The sequence below is a fragment of the Pseudorca crassidens genome, chromosome 15, assembly GCF_039906515.1.
Source record: "Pseudorca crassidens isolate mPseCra1 chromosome 15, mPseCra1.hap1, whole genome shotgun sequence".
NCBI classification, from domain to species: Eukaryota; Metazoa; Chordata; class Mammalia; order Artiodactyla; family Delphinidae; genus Pseudorca; species Pseudorca crassidens.
Window position 1 is genome coordinate 63331019 of NC_090310.1, and position 22846 is coordinate 63353864.

Here is a 22846-nt window from a genome sequence, read left to right on the forward strand (position 1 = left end):
TTCAGCTCACGTTAGTGGCTGTGTGACCTTGAGCAAGTACGGAACCTTTCTGAGCCTCAGCTACGAACCTGTAAGGCAAGGATGACAACGTGACCCTGCTGAGCTGTGAGGGCGAGGGGCGAGGTGTGTAAAGTGCTGAAACAGCATCCGCCCTGCTCACTGGCCGTCCCTCCTCTGTTCCTCCTCTAAGCTCTTCCTACAGACCCCACAGCGTTGACTTCGGTTTTCCTTTCTCTCACTGAACTCTGAGAGCCAGCAGGGCAGAGACTCTGTTCACTAGTCTCCTCAGCGCCTGGAACCATGCCAGTTCAAGTGCAGGATGGATGGATGGATGGATGGATGGACGGGTGGATGGGTGGATGGGTGGATGGACGGGTGGATGGGTGGATGGGTAGGTACGGGTGAGAAAGGAGTGAATGACAGGAAATTATACAATCAGCTTATCTGGTAGGTGGGAACAACAGGGCCCAGAGGGTAAGGAGACTGAATAGGATGGAAAATCAGCATCAGAAAAGCAAAGCGGGTTGTAAAATGGTGCAGACAGGGTAATTCCCTTTTCTATTCAATAGTCTGGAGGGCTGGACACCGAAATATCCACAGTGATCTGTGTGGTGAGATGATGGTGACGTTTGTCACCATGCTTTTGCGTTTTGGCAACTGAGGCCATGTGTATTTGTGTAACTAAAAGTATGAAAGAAAATAAAATGAGACAGAAAACAAATCAGCGGCTGCGTGAAGACGAGACCCTCACATTCCTCTTGGTGCGTCTCGCACACGGCCCTGAGAGGGGATTTGAAACATCAGCGGCTGGGGGTGCACTCGCTGGCCGCCTCTGGCCCTATGAGCTCGGCCTGCACCCCTCCCTAGGACCCCATCTTATCAGAGAATGCTTTGGAACATTCTCTGAGACAGTCCACATCTCATGAAATCTTCACACCCTCCCTCCTACGAGAAAATGTATTAATCGTCAGTATAACTAAATGCGATTTCAGTTTTATATCTTTATGACTGTTTTCCCAAGTAAGGCGGAAAAAAAAAATTTTATCAGGCTACACTCGCCTATTTTCAGCTCAATGTGGCCACCGCAATGACAGCTCCTGCGGGGTCTTGTGTCTTAGGGTGGAGCTCCTGGAGGGGGGAGTCTGACCCCTAAATGTCTTGCATGTTGAGGACACCATAAATATTTGCTACACTGGATCAGATGTCAAGAATCTTTTTTGTTCGTGTGAACATTATTATTAGATTTTCATATTAACTAATGTCCTCTGTGGAGAAAGACCCATTTCTCAGCACATTAACCCAACACAACTGGACAAAAGGTAACATGGTTCTGTCCAGTTCACAGGCACACTCCACCGCCTGTTCGTCGTCTGCTCAAAGCCACGTGAGGGGAACATGTTCTACCTGCCTCACTAGTATAGTGTCTCCTGGATATCTAATGCTGGAAAAAAATGAATTCTTAGATTTTTCTCACCCAGAGTTTTTAGATGTAGAGCTTTGCTCAGCATTAATAAAATATCATTTATCCCGTTACTTTAGATTTGGGTTTGTTTTCCGCGTAGCCTGCATGAGTGATTTGTAGACACTACAGGTGTCTTCTGTTGGCAAGCCTTTCGGGGTCGCAGGGATGCTGCAGGGAATGAAACTACTTTCAGAGCCTTGTCTTGGGACGTGGGGTTTGACGGCAGCAGAGGTAGCCCTGTGGCTGCGTTGGGACAGGGAGCCATTCACCCAGTCCTGCTCTGACTGCACTACAGGAAAGAAGCTACCAATTCAAGTATATGTACTTTCAGTTCCAACCCAAGCTGAAGAATCAGAGACATCTGGGCCCTTGGCCCTTCCTTGCTGCTGCAGATAAATAAACTAGTGAGCAATGCGACTTCTTGTTTGCCACGCGCCTGGCTATGGAACCGGGCTAACGGTGCTGGCTGAGAGGCTGAGGCCTTGAGCGCTCACTGCAGTGTGTGGAGTGTGGGAGACTGACAGCTGAAGGGCCCCAGGCACGAGGTGGGGTGCCGCTTCTCCTGCCAGGTGTGTGCAAGGAGGGTCTGAGCCTTTATCCCCGACCACGGGAATGTTCAGATGATCCCCATCCGGGAAACCAGAAATGGAGGCAAGGAAGACACAGCCAACTCCACTGTCCACGGAGGCCACCCCAATCTCAGCCTCAGTCCCAGCCACAGCATCCTGGGGACAAACACATCCCACAGTTCTCCCTCCCTTTGGGAGTAGCCTGAACCTCACCAGGGCAACTTATCCGTCTTGTTACATGAACTTCCGTTCACTCACAGATGCACGGCAAGTGCTTATATGCCCAGCACTGCGCTTCTCCCACTTTCCTTTGGCTACAGGACTCCTCACACTCCCCGCACCAGCCACACCAGCCTCACAAATTCTCACTGGTGCTGTCCTCCCTCGAGCCACAGGGCCTTTGCACAAGCTGTTTCCTCAGCCTGGAGCTCTCCTCCCTTCAGATCTTGATCTCAGCTCAAGCACCCCCTTCTGAGGCAAACCTTCCTGACCCCTGCCTCAGTCCCCGCACCGTGTCCATCTAAGTACTCGTGGCACCATGAGTCTCCTGCCTGGCACTCGTCACAGCTGCACCGTGGTGCCTTATTACCATCTGCGCGTAATTTTTCATTAGTGTCTGTCTCCCCCTAGATCATAAGGAGAGCTAGGAATGGTACTGTCTTTGCTCATCCCCAGAGCCTGGCTCACGGAGTGGGGCTTCATAAATATTTGTTGAATGACTGAATCCTTGCTAATGTACCTAACCTACAGTCTTAATGCCCCACAGACAGTAGGAATTTGTATACCAAATGAAACGTAACAGAATCCATTAATGAGGGATCACAGAGTGGGCTACGCTGACCACTGCTGGTTCTGGTGGTGAGCTGGATGGAGCGCCATTTTGTAGAAAAGAAAGAGCCGTGGGGCTGTACTCCGGCTGTTTGGCTGTTCGAGTGCCCCTGCTCTTCACCCTGAGTGGTGGTGTTTAGATTTTATAACAATTAACAAAACAACACCCTTATAACTGGCATTCCTGCACAAAAACAACGTTACCACTGTGAGTTGAAAATCCAACACCATTTTCCCCACTGACATTGTTTGTGAGTACATGAAGTTTCTTAGGGATGCAACCATCATAGAACAGCCCATCTCAGATGAAAAGACGCAAGAGACACAGACGGCTCTACTACCCAGAGCCAAGCTTACTTCATTTGACCTTTGGAGGCTGTAAGGATGGGAGGGCACACCATGCCTCCTCCTCGGGGGAATGCAGAACTCAAGCCAACCAGCTCAGATCCTCAAACTGGGTGCCACAGCCCCAGATGCCACCTGAGCGCATCCTGTAACATCACCTCGGAGCTGACTGCAGAGCCATCACCCCCTGGGTGGACACAGGCTCAGGTTGTCAAGGAGACCAGCCATACCCAGGACGGAATGCACCCAGGGCTGAAGTCAGACTTTCAACGGAGGAGAAAGAACCCATTCCCCTTGGCAGGCCTCGAAGATACAGTAGGTTCATGTGTCACAACAGATGAAAAAACTTGAAGCGAGAGGTTAAGACATCATTACTCTAGTTTTCTGGGCAGCGGCGGAGGGAGGGGGTGGCAATCACCTAGTCCTTCTCTGAAAGACAGTCAGGCTACTTGCCTTGCAAAGGGCTAGAAGGTGGGCTGTGTAGAGAGGCAGGCAGGAGGGGTTTTCTTTTCATAACCTGTTTCCATGGTGCCTGACAGCCCTGGGCAATCCACAGCTGGGGAGTCTTAGACAGCCGGGGAGGGGGAGCCCAGGGCCTTATGTCACCCAGGCCACCCTCCAAGGCCCATCTTCTTGGCCTGTCTGGGCCCCAAGGGTGACAGAAGCCACAGGCAGGCAGCAAGGGCCCCCCTCTCTCGGGGGAAAGGAGCCGAGTGATGTAGCAGACAAAGGGCAGAGCAGAGAGAGAACAACCCAAGGGCCAAGGTGGGCAGCTCTTACCCACCCCCTTCCTCGCCCCTGCCCTGAAGGAAAGTTTCACTGAAGACCCGGCAGACCCTCTAACTAGGAACACATTCCCTCCCTCCCCTCTCAGCCTGGACTGCATGGCCCAGATAACCAGATAAGGGCCTCTTTGATTTCCAGTGTGTTTACACAGGTCTCGGAAAGGATCGACCATATCCAGGCAAGTCAGGGCGCCTCCAGGGGGGGTGAAGGGGGCGGACGCCTTACCTGCTCCTGGGAATTCATCACACGCAACTTCATCTGCTTCAGGTACGTAGAGGTGAGGGGCATGTTGTAATCGATAATCCCGGAGACCAGAGGAGAGGGAGGCTCGTTTTCTGGCGGAAAGAAGAAAAGGAAGCCCCTTTCAGCCTGTGCTGTGGGCCACCAGCAGCCTGGCACCCACGTGGGGGACCCAACACAGGGACTGAGGAGGAGGGAGGGGAGGCCGGAGATCGCTGACTGGGGGCTCGCCCGCCGTGCCTGGCCCGTGGATGTGGACTGCATGACACTTAAGTGCCAGTGTTTAGTGAGAGAGTTCACCTTTGAAAACCAGGGATTTCTGACTCCTTTGAGAAATGGAAGGTCTGGCCGCACAGGGCCCGCACTCCCACGTGGCAGACACCCACTGCAGCTGAGCAGCAGCCGCTCCTTTTAGACAGAGTGTGAGGGCTCCATTTTGCCACAGTCCCCACCCCTCCCTATTGCACTGCACACTTTCACTCAACGATGATGCCTGCCAGGCCCCTGAAGTCATTTAAGTTTCCAGTGCTGGCCTAAGCCAGCTCACGTGCCACACTGTCCCACCCCGTCCCCCAACCCCCACCATATCCCCCCCAAAGCACCGTCAGGGACCACATCACTTGTAGGTCTGGGCCAGGCCTCCAGTATGCCCAAATTCTAGTTCCTCTTTCATCACACAGAGAGGAGCATTGTTCCTCCCATTTATTGCTTTCTTGTCCTGAACATCAAAGTAACGCATATCCCTTTTGTAGAGCATTTGCAAAGTGTGGAAAGATGTAAAGAAAAATTTTAAAAACCATAATTGCACCAAGAAGCTTGGCATATGCTTGTTTATTTTTTCCCTGTGATTTCTCTTTTTTATATACTTGATATCACAATGCATACAGAGAATTACAGTCTGCTTAAAAAAATTTTTTTTTGCTTCACATTTTCTCATAGGCACTTCCCCCACCATCAAAAATCTCGTTTTGCTTTGCAAGTATAATTTTTATAGCCCTGTACTATTTTATCCTATTTTCCTTAAGTCATTCCCTTATGATTGATTACTTAGGTTGTTTGCTATTGGGGGTTATTATAAACACTGCAGGGGACATCCTTGTGCAGGAATACTGGTCTGTATTTATGATCGTTTCCTTTTTAGACCAGACTCCAAGACGTGGAATTTGTGGGTCAAAGGGTAGGAATACTCGGAAACTCTTGAAATGTCTGGCCATGCTGCCTTCTGCAAAGGCTCCTGCAGTGGACACTGCCCAGCCGTTGTGTTCTGCATCTTGGGTGCCACGGTGGGTACCATTTAGGAGAGACTGCAGTGGCACAGGAATAAGTCAAGAAGACGAAAAGCATGATTCGAAGGGAGCCCATCACGTCTCTCTCCAGTCCAGCTTCCCCTTCAGATGTCTCCTGCTGTGACCAAGCTCGAAACCCTGGAGTCACCCGCTGGGACCCGTCACACGAAGCGGGGCCTCATTTCGTCACTTAGTCGCTTGACCTGGCTTCACCCTCCGTCCAGGGAATAGTCTTGGTTACCTGTTCTCTGGTTGCCTCTTCCCCCCGTCTCCAAGGGTGCCAGGCCTTTGACCCATGTCCCCCCTGGTTCATGGGCTGGGGTTTGAGTGGTGCGAGAAGTGGGAACGACTTCCAGACAGGCCAAAGCCTGCACGTCACCACAAGCACCGCGCCCAGGAGATGCGCTGGACGGGAGCGGGTGACAGGACTGAGGTGGAGAGAGGCAGGGATTTGCAGAATCTGCCGCTCCAGAGCCAGAGCCCAGGCCAGACAGGCCCCTGCAACCTTGAAAACGCTCTGCTGAGGGAGAGAAGCCAGACGCCACAGGACAAATACTCTGTGATTCCACGTGGATGGAACATCTAGAACAGGCACATTCACAGAGACAGAAAGTAGAAGAGGGCTTCCCTGGTGGCGCAGTGGTTGAGAATCCGCCTGCCAATGCAGGGGACACGGGTTCGATCCCTGGTCCAGGAAGATCCCACATGCCGCAGAGCAACGAAGCCTGCGCCACAACTACTGAGCCTGCGCTCTAGGGCCCGCGAGCCACAACTACTGAGCCCGCGTGCCTAGAGCCAGTGCCCCACAACAAGGGAAGCCACCGCAATGAGAAGCCCGTGCACCGCAACAAAGTGTAGTCCCCGCTTGCCACAACTAGAGAAAGCCAGTTCGCAGCAATGAAGACACAACGCAGCCAAAAATAAATAAATAAATAAATTTTTAAAAAAGAAAGAAAGTAGAAGAGAGGTTTCCGGGGACGGGTGTCTGAGAATGGGAAGTTACTGCTTCACGGGTCCACAGTTTCTGTTTGGCGTGATGCAAATGTTTTGGAAACAGACAGTGGTGATGACTGCCCAGTGGTGTGGCTGTACTAACACTGAGTTGTACACTTAAAAATTATTAAAATGGCGCGTCTTGTGTTGTAAATAGTTTGTCACAAAAAAGAAAAAAGGCAAAAAAAAACCCCAATAAAGATGTATTTAAAAAAACCAATAAAGGTGTACTAAAAAAAAAAAAAAACACCAATAAGGATGGATGTACATAAAAAAAAAAAAGGTAAGAAAAAAGGCCCCTGCAAACTAGGGGGAGAAACTACCCAAAGGGCAGCGGGCAGTTCCTACTTGGCGCAGACAGGAACAGCCCTGCAGAAAACAGGGTCCATGCGTCTTGGGATGGTGTCCTTCTGGTGACTGTACAGCTTGAATAACACTTCTTATCAAGTTTCATAAAAATGCAGAGCTTTGTTTTGCTTTTTTTTTTTTTTTTGCCTTTGGGCCGTGCCATGCGACTTGTGGGATTTTAGCTCCCTGACCAGGGATCAAACCCAGTCCCCCTCAGTGAAAGCGGTGAGTCCTAACCACTGGACCACCAGGGAATTCCTTGTTTTGCTTTTTAAAGCTAACGTGTCTTACGCAGAATTTCTGTTTGTCCAGGAGGAGGTAAATGTCACTAATAGAATGTCTCAGAAACTGGCTTGGAATGGGCCAAACCTTTCTTTTTCTTAAGGGATTTCCTCTTGGTCTGTGGCAGAGGAGTTCTCTAACACCAGTGCACACTGGCCCCTCTGACACAGACGCCCAGTGCTGTGGGGAAACTAAAATGCACTTTTGTGACCTTGGGTCCTCTTCTTCTTGCTGCCCCACCATCAACCCAGACGTGACCTCTTTCAACCCAGGGGCGTGGTGGGACCTGGCCTCCGCAGCTCCATGAGGTTGGATACAATACGTGAGGCAGACACTGCAGCCACATTGAGATGATGTCACTCAAGAGAGCCGTGGTTCCTGGTTTGGAATGTGGGTCTTCAGATGGAGGACTCTGCCGTTTCCATTTCATTTCCTCAAAGACGTGGTTGTCTGCTGAAAAGCTGCTGGACAACATGGTAGATGAGAAGGGACCCCCACCCTAAGGGTCGCCGGTCAGAGACTCAAATGAAGACTTCGTCGGCTGCCATGGCGACGCTCTGTGTTTGGTTGTCCATGGAGGCCGGACACTGTGTTCCTTTATGGATGGCCACCCGTGTCCTGCCTGAAAGCCATGACTACTTACGAAAAGGTAACTTTAAAAAAGCCAGGTATAGCTAGGTTTAGGAGAAAACCCACAATGGCTGGGAAGGCACTCTTGGGGGGTGGGAGAAGGGGTCTTCCTTGGCCTGTTCCCTCCACAGCAGGTCCACCGATCAGAAACTGCTTCCAGGGCCCGGAGGTGAGCCAGGAGAGCTCGGGAAGAGGAGGCCGGATGCCCTCGTCTGGGGAAGCAGGGACATCCCGGGCACACACACGAATGCATCCGAGATCGGTGTGCAGTGAAATGCTTGCATCTGCAGTTCCGGAAGTGAGGGTTCTGTCGGGGAGGCGGGACCTTGGTGGGTGGGACACGTTCCAGGTGAGGGAACATGCCAGGGAGCTGGCTGTGGGAGGCCAGAGCTCGGCCACACCACAGCAAGAAGACAGGCAGGCAGGGTTTTCGGCAGTGGGAAGCCAAATGGTTCCAGGGGTGGTAAGTGCCACACACGAAGATGAACAGCTTACTAGGAAAGAGCTAAGGAGCAGGGCCAGTGGGGGCGCTGTGGAGTCCGGTGCTCGCGGCGGGATGGGGGATGTGCTAAGGTGGACACACGAACAAGGAAGAAGTGGCTTCCCTGGGCTCTGATGGGCAGGCCAGGTCCCCGCTGTGGTCAACAAATACAGTGGCCACGCCTGAGCCACTACAAGTAACCTGAGACCACGGGTGAGTTAGGAGCTAGGAAGGGTCACGGAGCTGAAATAACCCAGTAGGTTGTTGGTGAGAGAAGCAGAGAAACCACACAAAGAAATGTTTCGACACCTTTTTGCCAAGAAAAACTGAAACCAGCCCAAGCACTAGTCCTAGTTTTACAGGCCTTGAAAATAACCAGCGATGTAGAGGTTCTCCCAGGGCCAAGCCGAGAGCTGATCACAGCTGGGCTCCAGTGACATTTGCCAATCAACGCAAATTCCAGCTGAGGTGGCGGCCCGGATCCTCCAGGTGGAACACAAGGTGGCAATTCTCATGAGTTTCCCCCTACAGGATGGAAGAACTCCTCCGTCCAGAGACAGCTGTAGCTGCTGGATGCCAGGGTGAGACCTCTCGGGGTCAGAGCTGGGGGTTGAAGGACGTGTGCACGATGAAGGCCTGGCACAGAGGAGCCTCGAGAGCGGCCAGCCTGCCATGGGGCTCAGATTTGGAACTAGAGAAGCCAGGCCTGGGGCTGGCTCAGATGAAAAGACCTCTCTCCCAGGGAAGGGAATCAATAGGTCAGCAAGTCTTCAAGGAGCACTGATGTGTGTGCGTTCAGGGTGGGGACGGTGGGGGGAAGGGCGTAGGGACGGTGCCTGTGCTCAGCAGGGCAGGACTGATGGCGAGTCCATTAGCGCTCCAAGGAGGAAGAGCTACAGGGCTGTGAAGGAGCTCCAGGCAGCCTTGTGGAGGGGGGATCTCAACAGGACTTCCGTTCAATCACTCAGATGACAGCCACTGAGCCCTGCCAGAGCGCCACGCAGACCCTCCCGCGTGGTGCTCCCAAGGACTCCGTGGGGTGGGTGCTCGTGTTAATAACCCCACTTTACAGATGAGGCAGCCACACGTGGGGAGGCTACGCAACCTCCCCAGGTCGTATAACGAGTGAGTATGAGAGCCGAGAGAGGACAGGCCAGCACAGGAGAGACTGCAAGGGCAGAGGAATGAGCCGGGATGGGGTCACATGGGGCAGGACAGGAAGAGGGGATCTGGAGGGGCCAGGCAGGGAGGGGGTTGGAAACCACAGAGGAATCTGGGCCCGGCTGCAAAGGCGCTGCCACCTGCGTGGATGGCTCTCGCTGAGGAAGGGACCCTTCGGTAGGTGACTGGCATTGCCCACTGCTAACTCCTAGTCTGCAGCCATGCAAATGGTATTTTATCACATCAAAGAAACGTGAAACGTGCCCCCGAGGCCCCTCACCCCTGCAGCCAGAGCTGGGCCCAGGGCACACCCACTTCTCATCTCTGCCTCCTCCAGTCCAGACTCAGGGGCTGGTGGAAGAGGAGAGTGGAGCCGGCAAGCCCTGGAATCTCCCATCCTCGGACTTCCTGATCCCCGGCAGCCTCCTTTGTTCGTGCTTCTGGCGCTGGGGGAGGGCACAGGGCTGTCCAGCCCCCTACCCCCCCACCCCGCCCCCGTGCCGGGACAAACCACTGAGCAGGGGAGGCTGCTTTGCTTCCTTTCTTTCTTTATAACATGAGGCCAGGAAGCGAGGCATCCTCCCAGCAGCCCCTCGAGAAGGCTCCATCCTGTTCCCTGTCTCCCTCCGGCCCCACCTTCCTGGGACAGGAACCTGGGGCCTGCCTCTGGGCCTTGGGGCAAGCTCTGATTTCCCGGAGGGCGGGCGAGGGAGGAGGGAAGGCTGGCAGAGCAGGGGTGCCTATGAAAGAGCGGTCGGAGCAGCTGACCACATCCAGAGAGGCCAGCATGGCAGGCGGAGACAGGATCTCCAGGCTCTCAGCTGGGGCAGGAGAAGAGAGAACCTGCCAGCTGGTGAGGGTGGTCCAGGCACTAGTGCCTCTGGCCATCAAGCAGACAGGGGAGCCTTTCAGCCTCTAAGGCTCTCCACTGGCAGCCTCCAGAAACCAAACCTTTCCCTTTTGCCCAGCGGCCAGGTTGTGGACCCAGGGTGCTCACCTGGGTGGGTGACTGACCGTGCATCTCCCCGTGGGACACCTGGACATTGGCAGCCTTGTGCCTAGGTGGTACAACAACACGGCGGTAGGGTGGGGGACAGGCTGATGCTCCCTAGGCACCCACGGCACCAGGCGCCTGGCAGAATGGGCTCGTTTAATTCAATTGCATCCTCATGAAAACCGAGACGGGGGAATTCCCTGGTGGTCCAGTGTTTAGGACTTGGGCTTTCACTGCCATGGGTCTGGGTTCAATCCCTGGGGATTGGGGAACTAAGATCCTGCAAGCTGCGTGGCGTGGACAAAAAAACAGAGAGGGAAGCATTACTCCCATTTGTTGATGGGAAGGTAAGTTCTCCTGCCTTCTGGGGACCTCGGACGAGTGATTTCACCCTACCACCTCTCTGTGCCTCCTTTCCTTAGCTGTAAACAGGGACAGAGCCCTCACAGGATCACAGGGGCTGTTATGAGCAGCTGATGTTCAGAGAGGTCCCTGAACCTGCTGAGGGACACACAGCAGGGAGCGGGGCGACACACCCAGGCCTGCCAGACCCCAAGCCCACTTTCTGAGACACTGAGGCCACACAGTCTCCTGCTCCCTCAGCATCTCCTCCTCTCCCTGCACGGGAAGCTCCACTCCTGGGGACAGGGAAGTGGCACTCTGCCCGAGGACAGGCAAGGATGGGCACGGCGCAGCCTTACTCTGCCTGCCCTCTGTCTCGCTGGCGCAAGCCCCTGGACAGAGAGGCTCCAGCACAGGACCCATGAAGCTGGGGCGTGTGCTCTCGGCCTCTCCCCCTCCCTTGGTCCCCCCTCCCTCCCCCGGAGACCTTGCTGCCTCTACTGGGGAGTCAGGGACGTGAGGATGTCCTCCACACCAGCGTGGAGAAGGGAGCAGAATAGAGCCTGCAGACGCCCCAGAGCAGCCCAGAAACACAGCCCCTCTTGGCCTGCCTTTGTTTCCCCCAGGTTCTGTGTCTGACTCTGCCAGTTGCTATGGAAACGATTAGGCCAGCGCTGGAGGGGACAGGCGGATGGGCGGGCAGGGACCAAGCAGCCACCACCAGGGCCCGCGTCCCTGGGACCCAGACCCGGGCAGGGTGGGGAATGCAGCAGGGAAAGCCTCCTGGCCCACTGGCAGGTACCAAGTGCTGTCTTGGCGCAGGGGTTGCAGCTGCTCAGCGGGGGCCAGGCCACGTGGGGCAGGGGCCTCACTCAGGCCCCACACGTTATCACAGTAACTGCCACAGCCATGGCTCACTCCTCCTGCATGGGAGCCCTGTGCCAGGTACAGGGATTAATTCTCATATTTCATCAGAATCCTGCCCCCCCACCACCAGATAGGTGCCATTGTTAACTCCATTTCACAGATGAGGAAACTGAGGCTCACAGAGGTGAAGTCACTTGCTCAGAACACATGGCTGCTGAGCGGCAGAGCCGGGATCCGAACCCACCCAGTGCGGCCCTGGAGCCCCTGCTCTTAAACCAGGAACGCAGCACTTATGAGGGATTAACTAGATTAATTCCTGTCCCTCATACTTTAGTGGTCATCCAATGAGCTCAGTGAAGTGGCCACGGCCTAATGGCCCCCAAGGACAGGAAAGCCTCTGGGTCTGGTGAGGTGGCTGCTGTCCGAAGTCGTATCGGGGACTACCAACCAGGAGGACAACCTCACTCGACACCTGTGCTCCAATTCCTTTGCTGTCGTCGGGCCTCGTTGTTGGTTTTTCCACGTATTTGGTGGATGCCACTTGGGCACCACCTGAGTAAATGGCTCACCCTTCATTCCGAGTCTGTTCCCATCCTCAGGCAAATGCCCACCGACCTCAGCAACCTTTGCGGGCCTGATGCCTAGAAGCCCTGATAAGTCACCCACCGGGGCATCATGTCTCAGTGCTGAGTTAAACATAACGGCCTGTCTCGCTAGGCCAAAGCCACCTGCGAACAGATGGCCCAGACTTACTGGAGGCCTCTGGGATGTTCGGGTAGAGGCTGTGGGAGACTGAAGCGGGGATCTCACTGGGCAGGGCAGAGCTGGAGAGCTTGGACGTCGGTCTAAGGGACCACCTTCGGCTGGTCACAAGTACTCTGGGCATTTTCAATTCTAACGAATCCCCACAGATCTCCTGGGGGTGCACTGGGGGTGGGGGGCAGGGGACAAATACTTAGGGAGGCCTGCTAATGGCAGGTGGGTGGCTATAGGGTACGCGGGTGCACGCAGTGGGGGGTGTGCTCCTGTCCTCAGAGAGTGCACAGTCGGGTCAGTGAGACCAGATCCACGTGCACGCCGCCTGGGGTGAGATCTGGGAGGCAAGTACTGCAGAGCTTAGGGAACGGGGCGAGGTGGCCATTTCCGTCTGGGACCTCGGTGGGAGAGGAGAGTCTTGAAGGGCAGTAGGAATGCGCTATTGGTTTTTAAGTGAAACTTGACATTTAAAAAAAAGTTTTAAAAAAAACAAACCTAAAATGAGGCTCTCTGGGCAGCTCCATGGACCCACACTGGCCTCTGGGAATTGTGACAACTGCTGGCCATGCACTTTTCTGTCCGTGCCAGCAAAGGGCAGGCCCTTCTGGGGGAGAGCCCCTCCCCGCAGAGCCTCCCCTGAGCCTCCAGCACGCCCACCTCCTCCCCTACCTTTGGGCTCCAGGCCGTTGGAATTAAAGTGCATCCTCTTCTGACACTCTGTGCAGCTCATCAGGAACCGGGTCACAGCCTCTCGCGGAAGGAAGGCGTAGGTCTCGGCGATCTGGGAGAGAGAGGAGGTTTGCTGTTACATGGACCCGTGGGGAGGTGGCTTGGTCACCGGTTCACCAAGGGCTGTGCTTTGGTAGCAGGCACTTTGCCCTTGCCAGGAAGGGCAGGGATTTGAGGAGCCAGGAGCAGATGTCTTAGAGTCTCAGCCATGGAAATGAGTCAGTACTTTTGCAGAATACCAGCAGTTGTAAATTTTTCAATTAAAGAAGCTTAAAAATTGAATGAGCAAAACAATGAAACATCATCTAGTCTTTAACCTATGTTCTCATAAGTCGGGAATAGTCCTCTCAGCATATCATTGCTACTACTGAAAAATGACTTGATAAACATTGGTCTAGGGTAGGAGGAGACAACTTCTACAATTCGAGATGAAGAAACTGAGCCTCACTTACAAAGCGACCGGCTCCGGGCCTATAAATGGATCCCGAAGCTCTACAAGCTATTCCTTGATCTACTCACAGATCAAGAGAGCTGTGAAAGGCTGATGCCAAGCGGTTCGATTTTTCAAATTGGACAGACTCTTAGGGACCCCCTTGTTCCAGGTGAGTTTATGAGGCCCAGAGAGGTGAACCAATTCGCCCAAGATCACACAGCTCCTTAGAGCAATGCCAGACTAGAACCCAAGCTCCAGGTCACGCCCCATAGCTGTCTCCAGGGGGCCTCCCCTAGCTAGGGAGAAAGACTAAGCAGTGTGGGAGGGAAGCTGAAAGAGATGGGAGGCGACACAAGAAAGAGACTGGGTGGGGGAGTGGGGAAGAGCGGGGTGTGGGCCCAGAAGCTCAGTCCTCTCCTCTTGTTCTGGGTTTTGAGAAACCCACTGGTCCTGGTTTGGCTGCCTGAGGGGCCCAGAGGGACCTCTTGGACCCGGGTTTCCTGGCTGAGGCCGGTGGCTGCCCAGTTGCTGGTTTTCACGTTTCCCAGAGCCCAGGCCCTTCCACTCCTCTCCACTAAGGGGCAGCACCACCCTAGCATTCCGCCGTTCTCGCCGCAGCCCAGTCGGGAAAGTTGGCCAAGGGTGCTGGTCAGCCCACAGTAGGAGGGGCTGCTCTCCAGGACGCACCTGGTCTGCTCCTGCGGGGTGGACACGTGCCCAGGCCCATCTCTGTGGTGGCTAGGAAGCAGGGCGGGGTGAGGCAGAGTGGATGGGGTTGGGGGGGTGCCAGGGGGCCCCCCCGGCTGCGGCCAGGCCGTCAGAGGACCAGCTTAGGCTGTGCTGCCTGCGGAGCTCCAGGGGCCGCTCCTGCCTGGTGGCCGGCTACAAATGCAGAGTTGATCTCGGTGACACAATTGTTATTTCTCAGCTGATTTGATGCTCTGCGGAGCAGGCAGGCTCCTTGATGAGTTATCTCCCTTCCAAATTCCCTGTCTGATTGCCTTCCTCTGGAGGTCAGGGACAAGGGCAAAGCCCTGCTCTCTGACTGGAGCTGGTGGATGGGAGGGCGTGAGGGCCGAGGCACGGGGGCTCTCCTGCCACGCATGTGGACATCTTCATCCCCGGCCAGGGGCTGCCTGGTAGTCTTAGGGGTGGCAGGTCCCTCTTGGGCCTGCGGGGTCGGGAGGGATGGGTCCTGCTGAGGGGCTGACGGCTGCAGGAGTCAACGGGCAAGAGGGGAGGATGCCCGCTGTGCCAAGCAGAGGGCCAAGGCTCAGTTGGGCCAGCAGACGACCTCCTAGGTGCCCGAGGTGTGGCCTCTCTGGTCAGGCCCCAGAAGAGCTGAGGTGAGGGCGTGGAGGAGGAGGGTTGCAGTCTGCTGGGAAAGGAAGGGTGACACCATGGGGAAAGAAGCCCTACTTTACTACCCGGAGCTCACCGGCCGCTGGGCAGAGACAGAGTTTCTGCAGGGCTCAGGGAGAGCCTCCTGGGTGGGCTGCTCTGCTGAGGGCTGCCTGTGGCATAGGCAGAGGCCCTGCTTGCCGCCTGGCCCACTGCGGGCACAGGGACAGTTACGAGAGAGCGTCCTACCCAGGGGCCGGAGCGGCAGCCCCAGCTCTCCCGGCCTTGGCAGGGACCCAGCAGTGTGCAAAGGCTGGCCGGAGTGCCACAGGGAGGTGGCGCACCGGGCACACGCCTTCTGGCCCTGGGTCCCATGGATGGGCAGGTGGGCTGGACCAAAGGCGGGTGGGTGAGAAGTCCTTGGAGCTCTCCGAGGGCCCGGGAGGGAAGCCCTGCCCTGCGTGGCTGGAATGTCTGCAGCCTCGCTAAGCGCTCCCCAGGGAGCCAGTAAAGTGCAGAGTCCAGCTCCACGCTGCTGCAGGGACCCGAATGGAGGACGATGCCTTCCCCCACTGGGGCCTTCGACCTCCTGTGGGCATCTTTTGGTTCATGCTCCTGCCTTGTCCACATGAGAAATGGGACCTCCATTTGTTTGACTGCACAGATGCCCAAGGCCACAGGACCCACAGGATGAGCTGAAACAAGGAGGACCATCCCAGCTGATGCCCTGGTCAGTAGGATGGTGGTTTTCAGATAGTTTTAGAGCTACAGACAGTGTTCTGGAAATAGACTCTTATCCTGAAGCCCAAAACATGACACAGATAAAGATGGAGCTGTTGCACTTAAGAGGGGAAGCTCCAGGACCCCTGTCCCCACCCAGCTGCCCTTGGAGCCCCTGGACTGTCTGTTGCCTCACGCTCAGGCCTCCTGCCTGGACACTGAAACACATAAATGAATGTGCCTTTTACGTTTTTCTTAGTAGTAAAAACTGAGTGAGATTTCGCTGGCAGGGAGAGCAGAAGCTATTTGCAGAGTTGCTGACTTGCAAGGCCCCATTTTCGGTCCCCAACTCAGAGGTCAACAAAGACAGATGAGGCCAATTGGGGGGATTTGCACCACTTTACAAGATCCTCCTTCTGCCCTGCGGGTGGATTAGCACGTGGTGGGCCTGCAGCAGCTGCTGACCACATCTGGCCCCAGCTCCGAAGTGGTCTGGGCAGCCAGATCAGGACTCCAGAACCCGATCTAGCCTACTAGCACCCTGGGAAAGAGGAAGGAAGCAAAGGGGATCACCCTAATTCAGATGGGTGCAGACACCAGAAATGCCCCTTGAAGAAGGACCAGTCCTCTATGTGGCTTCAGCGAACTTTGTAGAACCCACACCCCTGCCTTGGCACGACTCCCCGGGATCCTCTGGACCTCAGGTCACGCTGCGTCAGAGGCAAAGTAAGGCAGGGGCTTCTTGCCCAAGATGGGACTCCCCTGTATTGTCCGTCGTAAACAGCCATCCACCCCTGGCTCAGAGACCTCCAGTTTCAGAAAAGCTCATTACCTGCCCTCTCTGATCCCTGGAAAGTCCTTTGCCCACTGAAGAATGCGCCTCCTTTCATGCCCTGAACAAGCCTGCCCATCTCCCTTCCAGGCTCCGGCTCCCTCAGGCACCCCAGGCCTGTAAGAATCTGGAAGGTCCCAGGTGTCCCCAGAGACAGCAAGGCAGTCCCAGGATTCACGTTTGGTAAAGCACACACAGGCAGGTCCAAAAACCCCTCCGAAGGGCCTGACGCAAAGCCCGCAGCGCCAGGCTGTGCCTCTCTGCACCCAGCAGCACGGAGTTTCCTTTGGGGGCGGGGGCGGGTCTCTTTCCACAGGCATGGATGGGGCTGAAGAGCTAGGCTTGGGCTGAGGAGAATGGGAGCAGGTGAAAAGAGGAGGACAAAAGCATGCGGGCACCGCCCCATCCCCCCAAAAGGAAAAGGGTGGCAATGAGAAGGGTGACAGATGGAGAAGAGGGGGGGAAGGGAGAGGAGGCACACAGGGGAGGAAGGGGGTACGGCGGCCCCCCGGCCTCACACCCACTGCAGGAGGGCCTGGCCTGCTCCCTCAGCCCTGGCCCTGCTGCTGAAATTCCAGCTCTGCACGCAGCCCAGCTGGCTCGCTGCCAGTCATGTGCCAGCTCCAGGCTGGGCAGCGGGAAGTGGGGCACGCGGCGGGCATATGGACGAGAAGCCAGGAAGCGCAGAGCCAAGGGCTGGACGTCCGCTTGGCCCAGAGACGCAGAGCCTGGCGGGTGCAGCCAGCCCTGCCCTCTCCGCAGCACAGAGCTCGAAGACCCCAGCCTTCGTAAACACCCAGGAAGTGCCCGAGGGCGAGACTGGGGGCTGGGCACCCAGGGGACCAGGGAAATCATGAGGTCTGGTTGGTACAAGCAAGTCAGCGGACCCCACTAGCTGGCCATAGGAGGTTTGTAGAGAGGTGGCATGTGTGGTGCTCAGGGTGTGGGCTCTGGGACAGCTGCCTGGCTCTGAACATCAGCTGGATGACCTCAAGGCAGGTTTATTCATCTCTCTGAGCCTCGCTTTCCTCATCTGTAAAATGGGGGTACAGCAGCACCTGCTTCATCCGTGTGATGGCTCAGAGAGCTGGTGCAGGGGACGTGCTGAGCGCAGAGCCTGGCACGTGCCGGCTCCCAGCAAGGCAAATTCAACGCTGAGAAAGTGTGCGGGGTTGCATCAGTACCAAGGGGCCCACACAGGCCCCAGCTCGGGTATCCCTCCCTCCATTTATGACCCTCCGGTGGAAATACCCTCAGAACTCCCTTCCCACAAGCCGTTGCCCAACGCACAAGTGCTGAGAAGCAGTAGAGGTCGGGGCAGATAGGACAATCATCTCCTGCTTCCCTCAGCCCGACCCCTCATCTCTCTGAGGTCCTTGTCATGCGGGTCCATCCTTAAGACTCATTTAGAGCAAAGGCCATCTTCTGAGGACAAGGACAAACCAGATTATTGGATTTTTTTTAAAAAAAATCAGGCCATATGGGGAAACTATAGACTTATACAGGCCACCTCCGCTGCACTCCAAGGATATTTATAAAAGAACTTGGAGGGTCCGCATCCGCTTTGGGTGAGGTAGCCCCATCACAGAGGGGCAGGTCTCTAGGAAGCCAGAGAGAAAGTCAACGCAGAGCTGACTGCCACTTAAGTGCTGTGTGACCTTAGAGCGGTAGCCTACCTCTCTGGGTCTCAGTTTCCTCAACTGTGAAATGGGCCACAGCACCTCTGTCACAGGACTGCTGTGAGGCTTGAATGAACATCAAGTGCTTGGCTTTACTGGTTCAGTGGTGGGTGCCAGACAAGTGGTTCAGAGCTGGGCATGAGCCATGGCAATGGGGGTCAATGGCGGGGGGCAGGACCAGAACCCAGGCAGGCCCCTCCTGCTCCGGCCACCATCCCCTCCACTGCCCGGTGTGTGATGTTTCCCACCCTAGGTTGCCGCCTCTGCTCTCTTCTGTCTACCCAAAGTTTAGATTGCTAGCTCACCTGCCACCTTCTCCATGAAGTCCCCCTGGCTTAGCACTGAAAGTTGGTGTCTGGAGGGGCCTTTGCTGAACGACCAGGCGTACCTGGGTTCTTGTTCCCTCGAAGCTAGTCTTGGACACATTTCTGTTTCTCGTATCTTGGTTTTGCTCTCAGCCTCCCCACCCCAAATCGAACTGTGCTTTCCTAGAGGGTGGGGCCCAGGTCCTCAGACTTCCCCTGGGGAACTTCCAGCACTGACTTCACAGGGTCGTAGGGGGCTGAATGAACTCACACATAGGAGTATTCAGGACAGGCCTGGCACACAGTAAATGCCATGGAAGCATTTGCTCTGATGATTATTATTATCTAGCCACCCCACCCCCAACTGCGGCCCCAGGCTGGGGCTGGGGGGATGGAGTGAAGCAGAAACCAGGAAGAGGAGGGCTTTCCTCCTTCCCTCATCCCTCTCCTTCCCTCCCTCTCACTCCCTTCAACCTGCTTCTCCTTTGTGCTCAGACCACAGAGCCCGCCCCCTCGCCCCATGAGCCATCTCTGGCTGCCATGCCCTTGCCCTGTGCCCCCCTGGGTCCCCAAAGGCTGTTTCATCACGCCTCAGCTCCCTGCCCCACCCCCCTGCCCAACATGTGCGGATCCCATGGCCTCCTGCCAAGGCCTGGGGCTGCCAGCAGAGGCAAAGAGACAGAAATCTCACCGCTCGGTAGGTTTTCTTCTGCCCAGCGTGCTTGGGGGCTTTGCCTGGCTCCGCTGAGCTCTCCACATGCATCGAGTAGATGATGTCAAAGAAATCTTCCACCACAGCGACCCGCTTCAGAGAGATGCCCTCCGGCTCCGACAGGCCATCTGCCCCCTGCGACAGGGTGGACAAGCTGTGTTAGTGTCAGGGATGATGGCAGGGTGAGAGCTGGGCCCTGTGGCTGGGCAGTGGGTCAGGGGCAGGGACACCGCTGCTCGCTGACCCCGTAAGGCCTCCGACGGTAGGTCTGGGGGGCTGGGGGACAGGAGCCTGCTGAGAGGGCCGCAGGGAGGGGGCTTCCAGAGTCAAGGGTGGCTGCTGCTACTAAATCTGCCAGAAACAATGGGCAGAGAAAAACAACAAATTAAAAAACCAAGAGCCACCATGTTCACAATTTCAGACAGATTGTGCCAGGCTCAGAAGGGAGCTTTCGAATCACACACTGTGCCAAGACCATCCTGGAAGCCTCTGGGGAGGGGGGCGGTGCTAACTAGATGCGGCTCCATCGAGAGCTGTGGTCGGGGGCTAGGGTCCCAGGGAAACGGCTCGGATCACCTGGGTGACTCCTGCCTCGCCCTGGCATTTCAGAAAAGCTTTTCACCGCTGCCCACCTCCCCACTCCAGCAGCTGAGCGCCGGCAACGGCACCCGGGCTCTTTGTGTGTGGAGACGTAGAGAATGACAGACACAAGGCCACGTGGAGGTGGCAGGGCCACAGGAGTGGGGTGACCGTGGACCCCCCGAGCCTCTTACTGGGCTGGCACGAGTGCCGTCAGCTGGCCCCAAAAAGGAGTGCCAGGATCGCAGGGACACTGGGCTTTCAGCCACCATCTCCCAGAGTGGAGCCTTGGAGGGCCCCGGGGGTTTCAAAGAGGAAGAGCAAGCAGTGTTTGGGAGGGGAATCTGGGAAAAAGGAGGCAGGCTCTTCTCCAAGAGTGCTCAAAACACACATCTCCAATAGAATTCTCCCCCAAAGGATCCCACTCAAGAATGCTGGCTCTCTGGAGGGGAAAGGGGGTGTTCTTCTGGGGGCTCACAGCTGTCTCCCCAGCACAGAGCACAATGCCTGGCACACAGCAGGCTCAATAAACAGCTGCTGAATGACTGGCTGGTTGTAAGCGGCAGCCAGGCAGGGTAGTTTAGACACACACTTCTCCAGTTGCAATGGGGCCCCATCATCGACGTGGCTGTGTGACCCTGAGCAGGTATTTTGCTCTCCTGAGCCTCAGGTCCTTTACCTAGAGGCTGGGCATAACGGAAGCACCTTTCCCACAAGCTGCAGAGAGGAGTAAGTGAAATGTGTGCGCGGCACTTAGCACCAAGCCTGGCCACAGAAACTGCTGGGTAAATATTGTCATTAAGAAGTGCTTTGCCCATTGCCAAGCTTCCCCCAGCCGGGACGGGGCTGAACATCGCGACAAGCCTGGGAGACCGTTAGGGTCAGGACCTGCCTGTGGGATGGTGGCTGGTAAGGGTCAGAGCCGGCTCAGGACTTTGGTCTTTGTCGTCCAGGGAGAATCGAGGGCACGCTGAATGGGACACTCACTCACAATACATTCTGGGCACAGGCAGGGTTTGCTTTTATCCAGCAATTTTCTCAACGTGCCATGATAGGATAGCAGGGCTATCTCTTTGCCAGTGGCCCACTTGAGAGCAGGTGGAAAGGAAGGGCATCTGGGACGTAGGGACCAAACACTAGGGCTAGTGGGCAGCGTCCATGAGTGACGACCCTGGGTGGTGACCTCACTGGCCCTGCATCCACTGCAATGGGGACTTCTCAGCAGGTACCTGTGTGTGTGTGTGTGTGTGTGTGTGTGTGTGTGTGTGTGTGTGTGTGTGTGTTCGCGCGCCTGTGTAGGAAGAGCAGCTTGCTGGTCCTGACTGCTTGCTGTGAGATCGTAGGCAAACTCTTCAACCTCCCTGAGCTTCACTTATGAGATGAGCTGTAAAATTCCATGACTGCTATTCTTAAACCCTCTCAGAAGTTACTGTTATCTCCGTCTTGAGGGTATCTGAAGTCCCCCTCTGAAGTCCTGGGCTCATCAGTGACTAATTCATTAGCTGACTTGTAACTACCAGCATTTTGGAGATCTTCAAATACTGCCGTGACAGAGATGCATGGGAGAAATATTATGACAGGTCAGTTACAATACACTGCTAACCAGAGGTTCACATGGACAACAACAAACAAAAGAAACTTAAGAATGAAAATACAGCTGGGTTTCTATTTCTTGAGCGGGGGTGGGTTCAGTTTATAAAAAGCCATTGATCTGAACACTTACAATTTGTGTACTTTTCTGTGTGTCTGTTAAACTTAATTTTAAAAGGCATATTTTTTAAAAGTATAATGGGGTGGGTAGTTCCAAATTTCAATAATCTGAGTCCCAGAGGCATAATGATGGGTTTCGCTGCTTACAAGTGAATAGACCTCTCTGCTCATAAAATTGTTTCAGGCCAGAACACAGATACTTCTGGGAAAAGTTGATAAAATTTGATGAGAAGGAAGAGAGAAAAAAGACAATCTGATGAAAGATAATATTTTAGATAGGTGAGATGGAAAGTGCCCCCTCACCAGCTTGGTGACCTTGGACAGGTCATTTCTTCACGTCTTAAAACTCAGTTTCCTGGGCTTCCCTGGTGGCGCAGTGGTTAAGAATCCACCTGCCAATGCAGGGGACACAGGTTCGAGCCCTGGTCCGGGAAGATCCCACATGCCATGGAGCAACTAAGCCTGTGCACCACAACTACTGAGCACTCTAGAGCCTGCAAGCCACAACTACTGAAGCCTGCATGCCACAACTACTGAAGCCTGCATGCCTAGAGCTCATGCTCCGCAACGAGAGAAGCCACCGCAGTGAGAAGCCCACGTGCCGCAACTAAGAGTAGCCCCCGCTCACTGCAACTAGAGAAAGCCTGTGCACAGCTGCAACTAGAGAAAGCCTGTGCACGGCAACGAAAACCCAATGCAACCAAAAATAAATAAATTAATTAATTAAAAAAAAAAAACAACTCAGTTTCCTCTCACCTGTAAAATGAACCTAAAAAGTCCTAGTTGGATGTTCCAAGGCTTAGGTAAGAACGTAAGTCAGGCATCTGCCACATAGATCCATTCAGGTTACAGAAGGGGTCCCCCGAGGTAATAACCACCATCAGAAGAGATGCAGAATCTTATGCAAAATAACATGCTAATAAGGCTGTCACAAATACTTGGAATAAGCTTTCCTAAAGTCAAGGTGTAACTAACGAACTCAGATTAAACAGCAAAACACACTGCCCAGTGCCTGACCTGCCTCGGTCCCAGCCTCCCACCTCCATTCACAGGCAGGCGCGGGTAACCAACAGCTTTGTACCTGGCCCAACGTGACCATAAAATTAACCCAGAGAAACTATTCAGGGATGCTCCCTGTTTAAAAATGGATTGTCGGGGCTTCCCTGGTGGCGCAGTGGTTGAGAGTCCGCCTGCCGATGCAGGGGACACGGGTTCGTGCCCCGGTCCAGGAAGATCCCACATGCCGCGGAGCGGCTGGGCCCGTGAGCCATGGCCGCTGAGCCTGCGCGTCTGGAGCCCGTGCTCCGCAGCGGGAGAGGCCACAGAAGTGAGAGGCCCGCGTACCACAAAAAAAAAAAAAAAAAAAATGGATTGTCATCTCCTGTGCTGTTCAAACCTGGGTCCTGTAATCAGTCTATCTCAACTGCAGAGATGTA

At 55.1% G+C, this 22846-nt stretch overlaps 1 protein-coding gene across 2 annotated transcripts in view; it reads right to left on the reverse strand.

Annotated features, from left to right (window-relative positions):
* NOL4L (nucleolar protein 4 like) overlaps positions 1-22846 on the reverse strand; it is a 129675-nt gene that overhangs the window by 58488 nt on the left and 48341 nt on the right. For both annotated transcript variants that reach the window (XR_010935210.1, XM_067707814.1), the window contains exons 2-4: positions 19101-19256; positions 13040-13151; positions 4216-4325 (exon numbers count right to left, since the gene is read on the reverse strand). Coding sequence is in view for 1 of the 2 variants with exons in the window: in XM_067707814.1 (XP_067563915.1) it covers positions 4216-4325; positions 13040-13151; positions 19101-19256 (378 nt within the window). In the remaining variant the exon portion in view is untranslated. The remainder of the gene's footprint in view (positions 1-4215; positions 4326-13039; positions 13152-19100; positions 19257-22846) is intronic.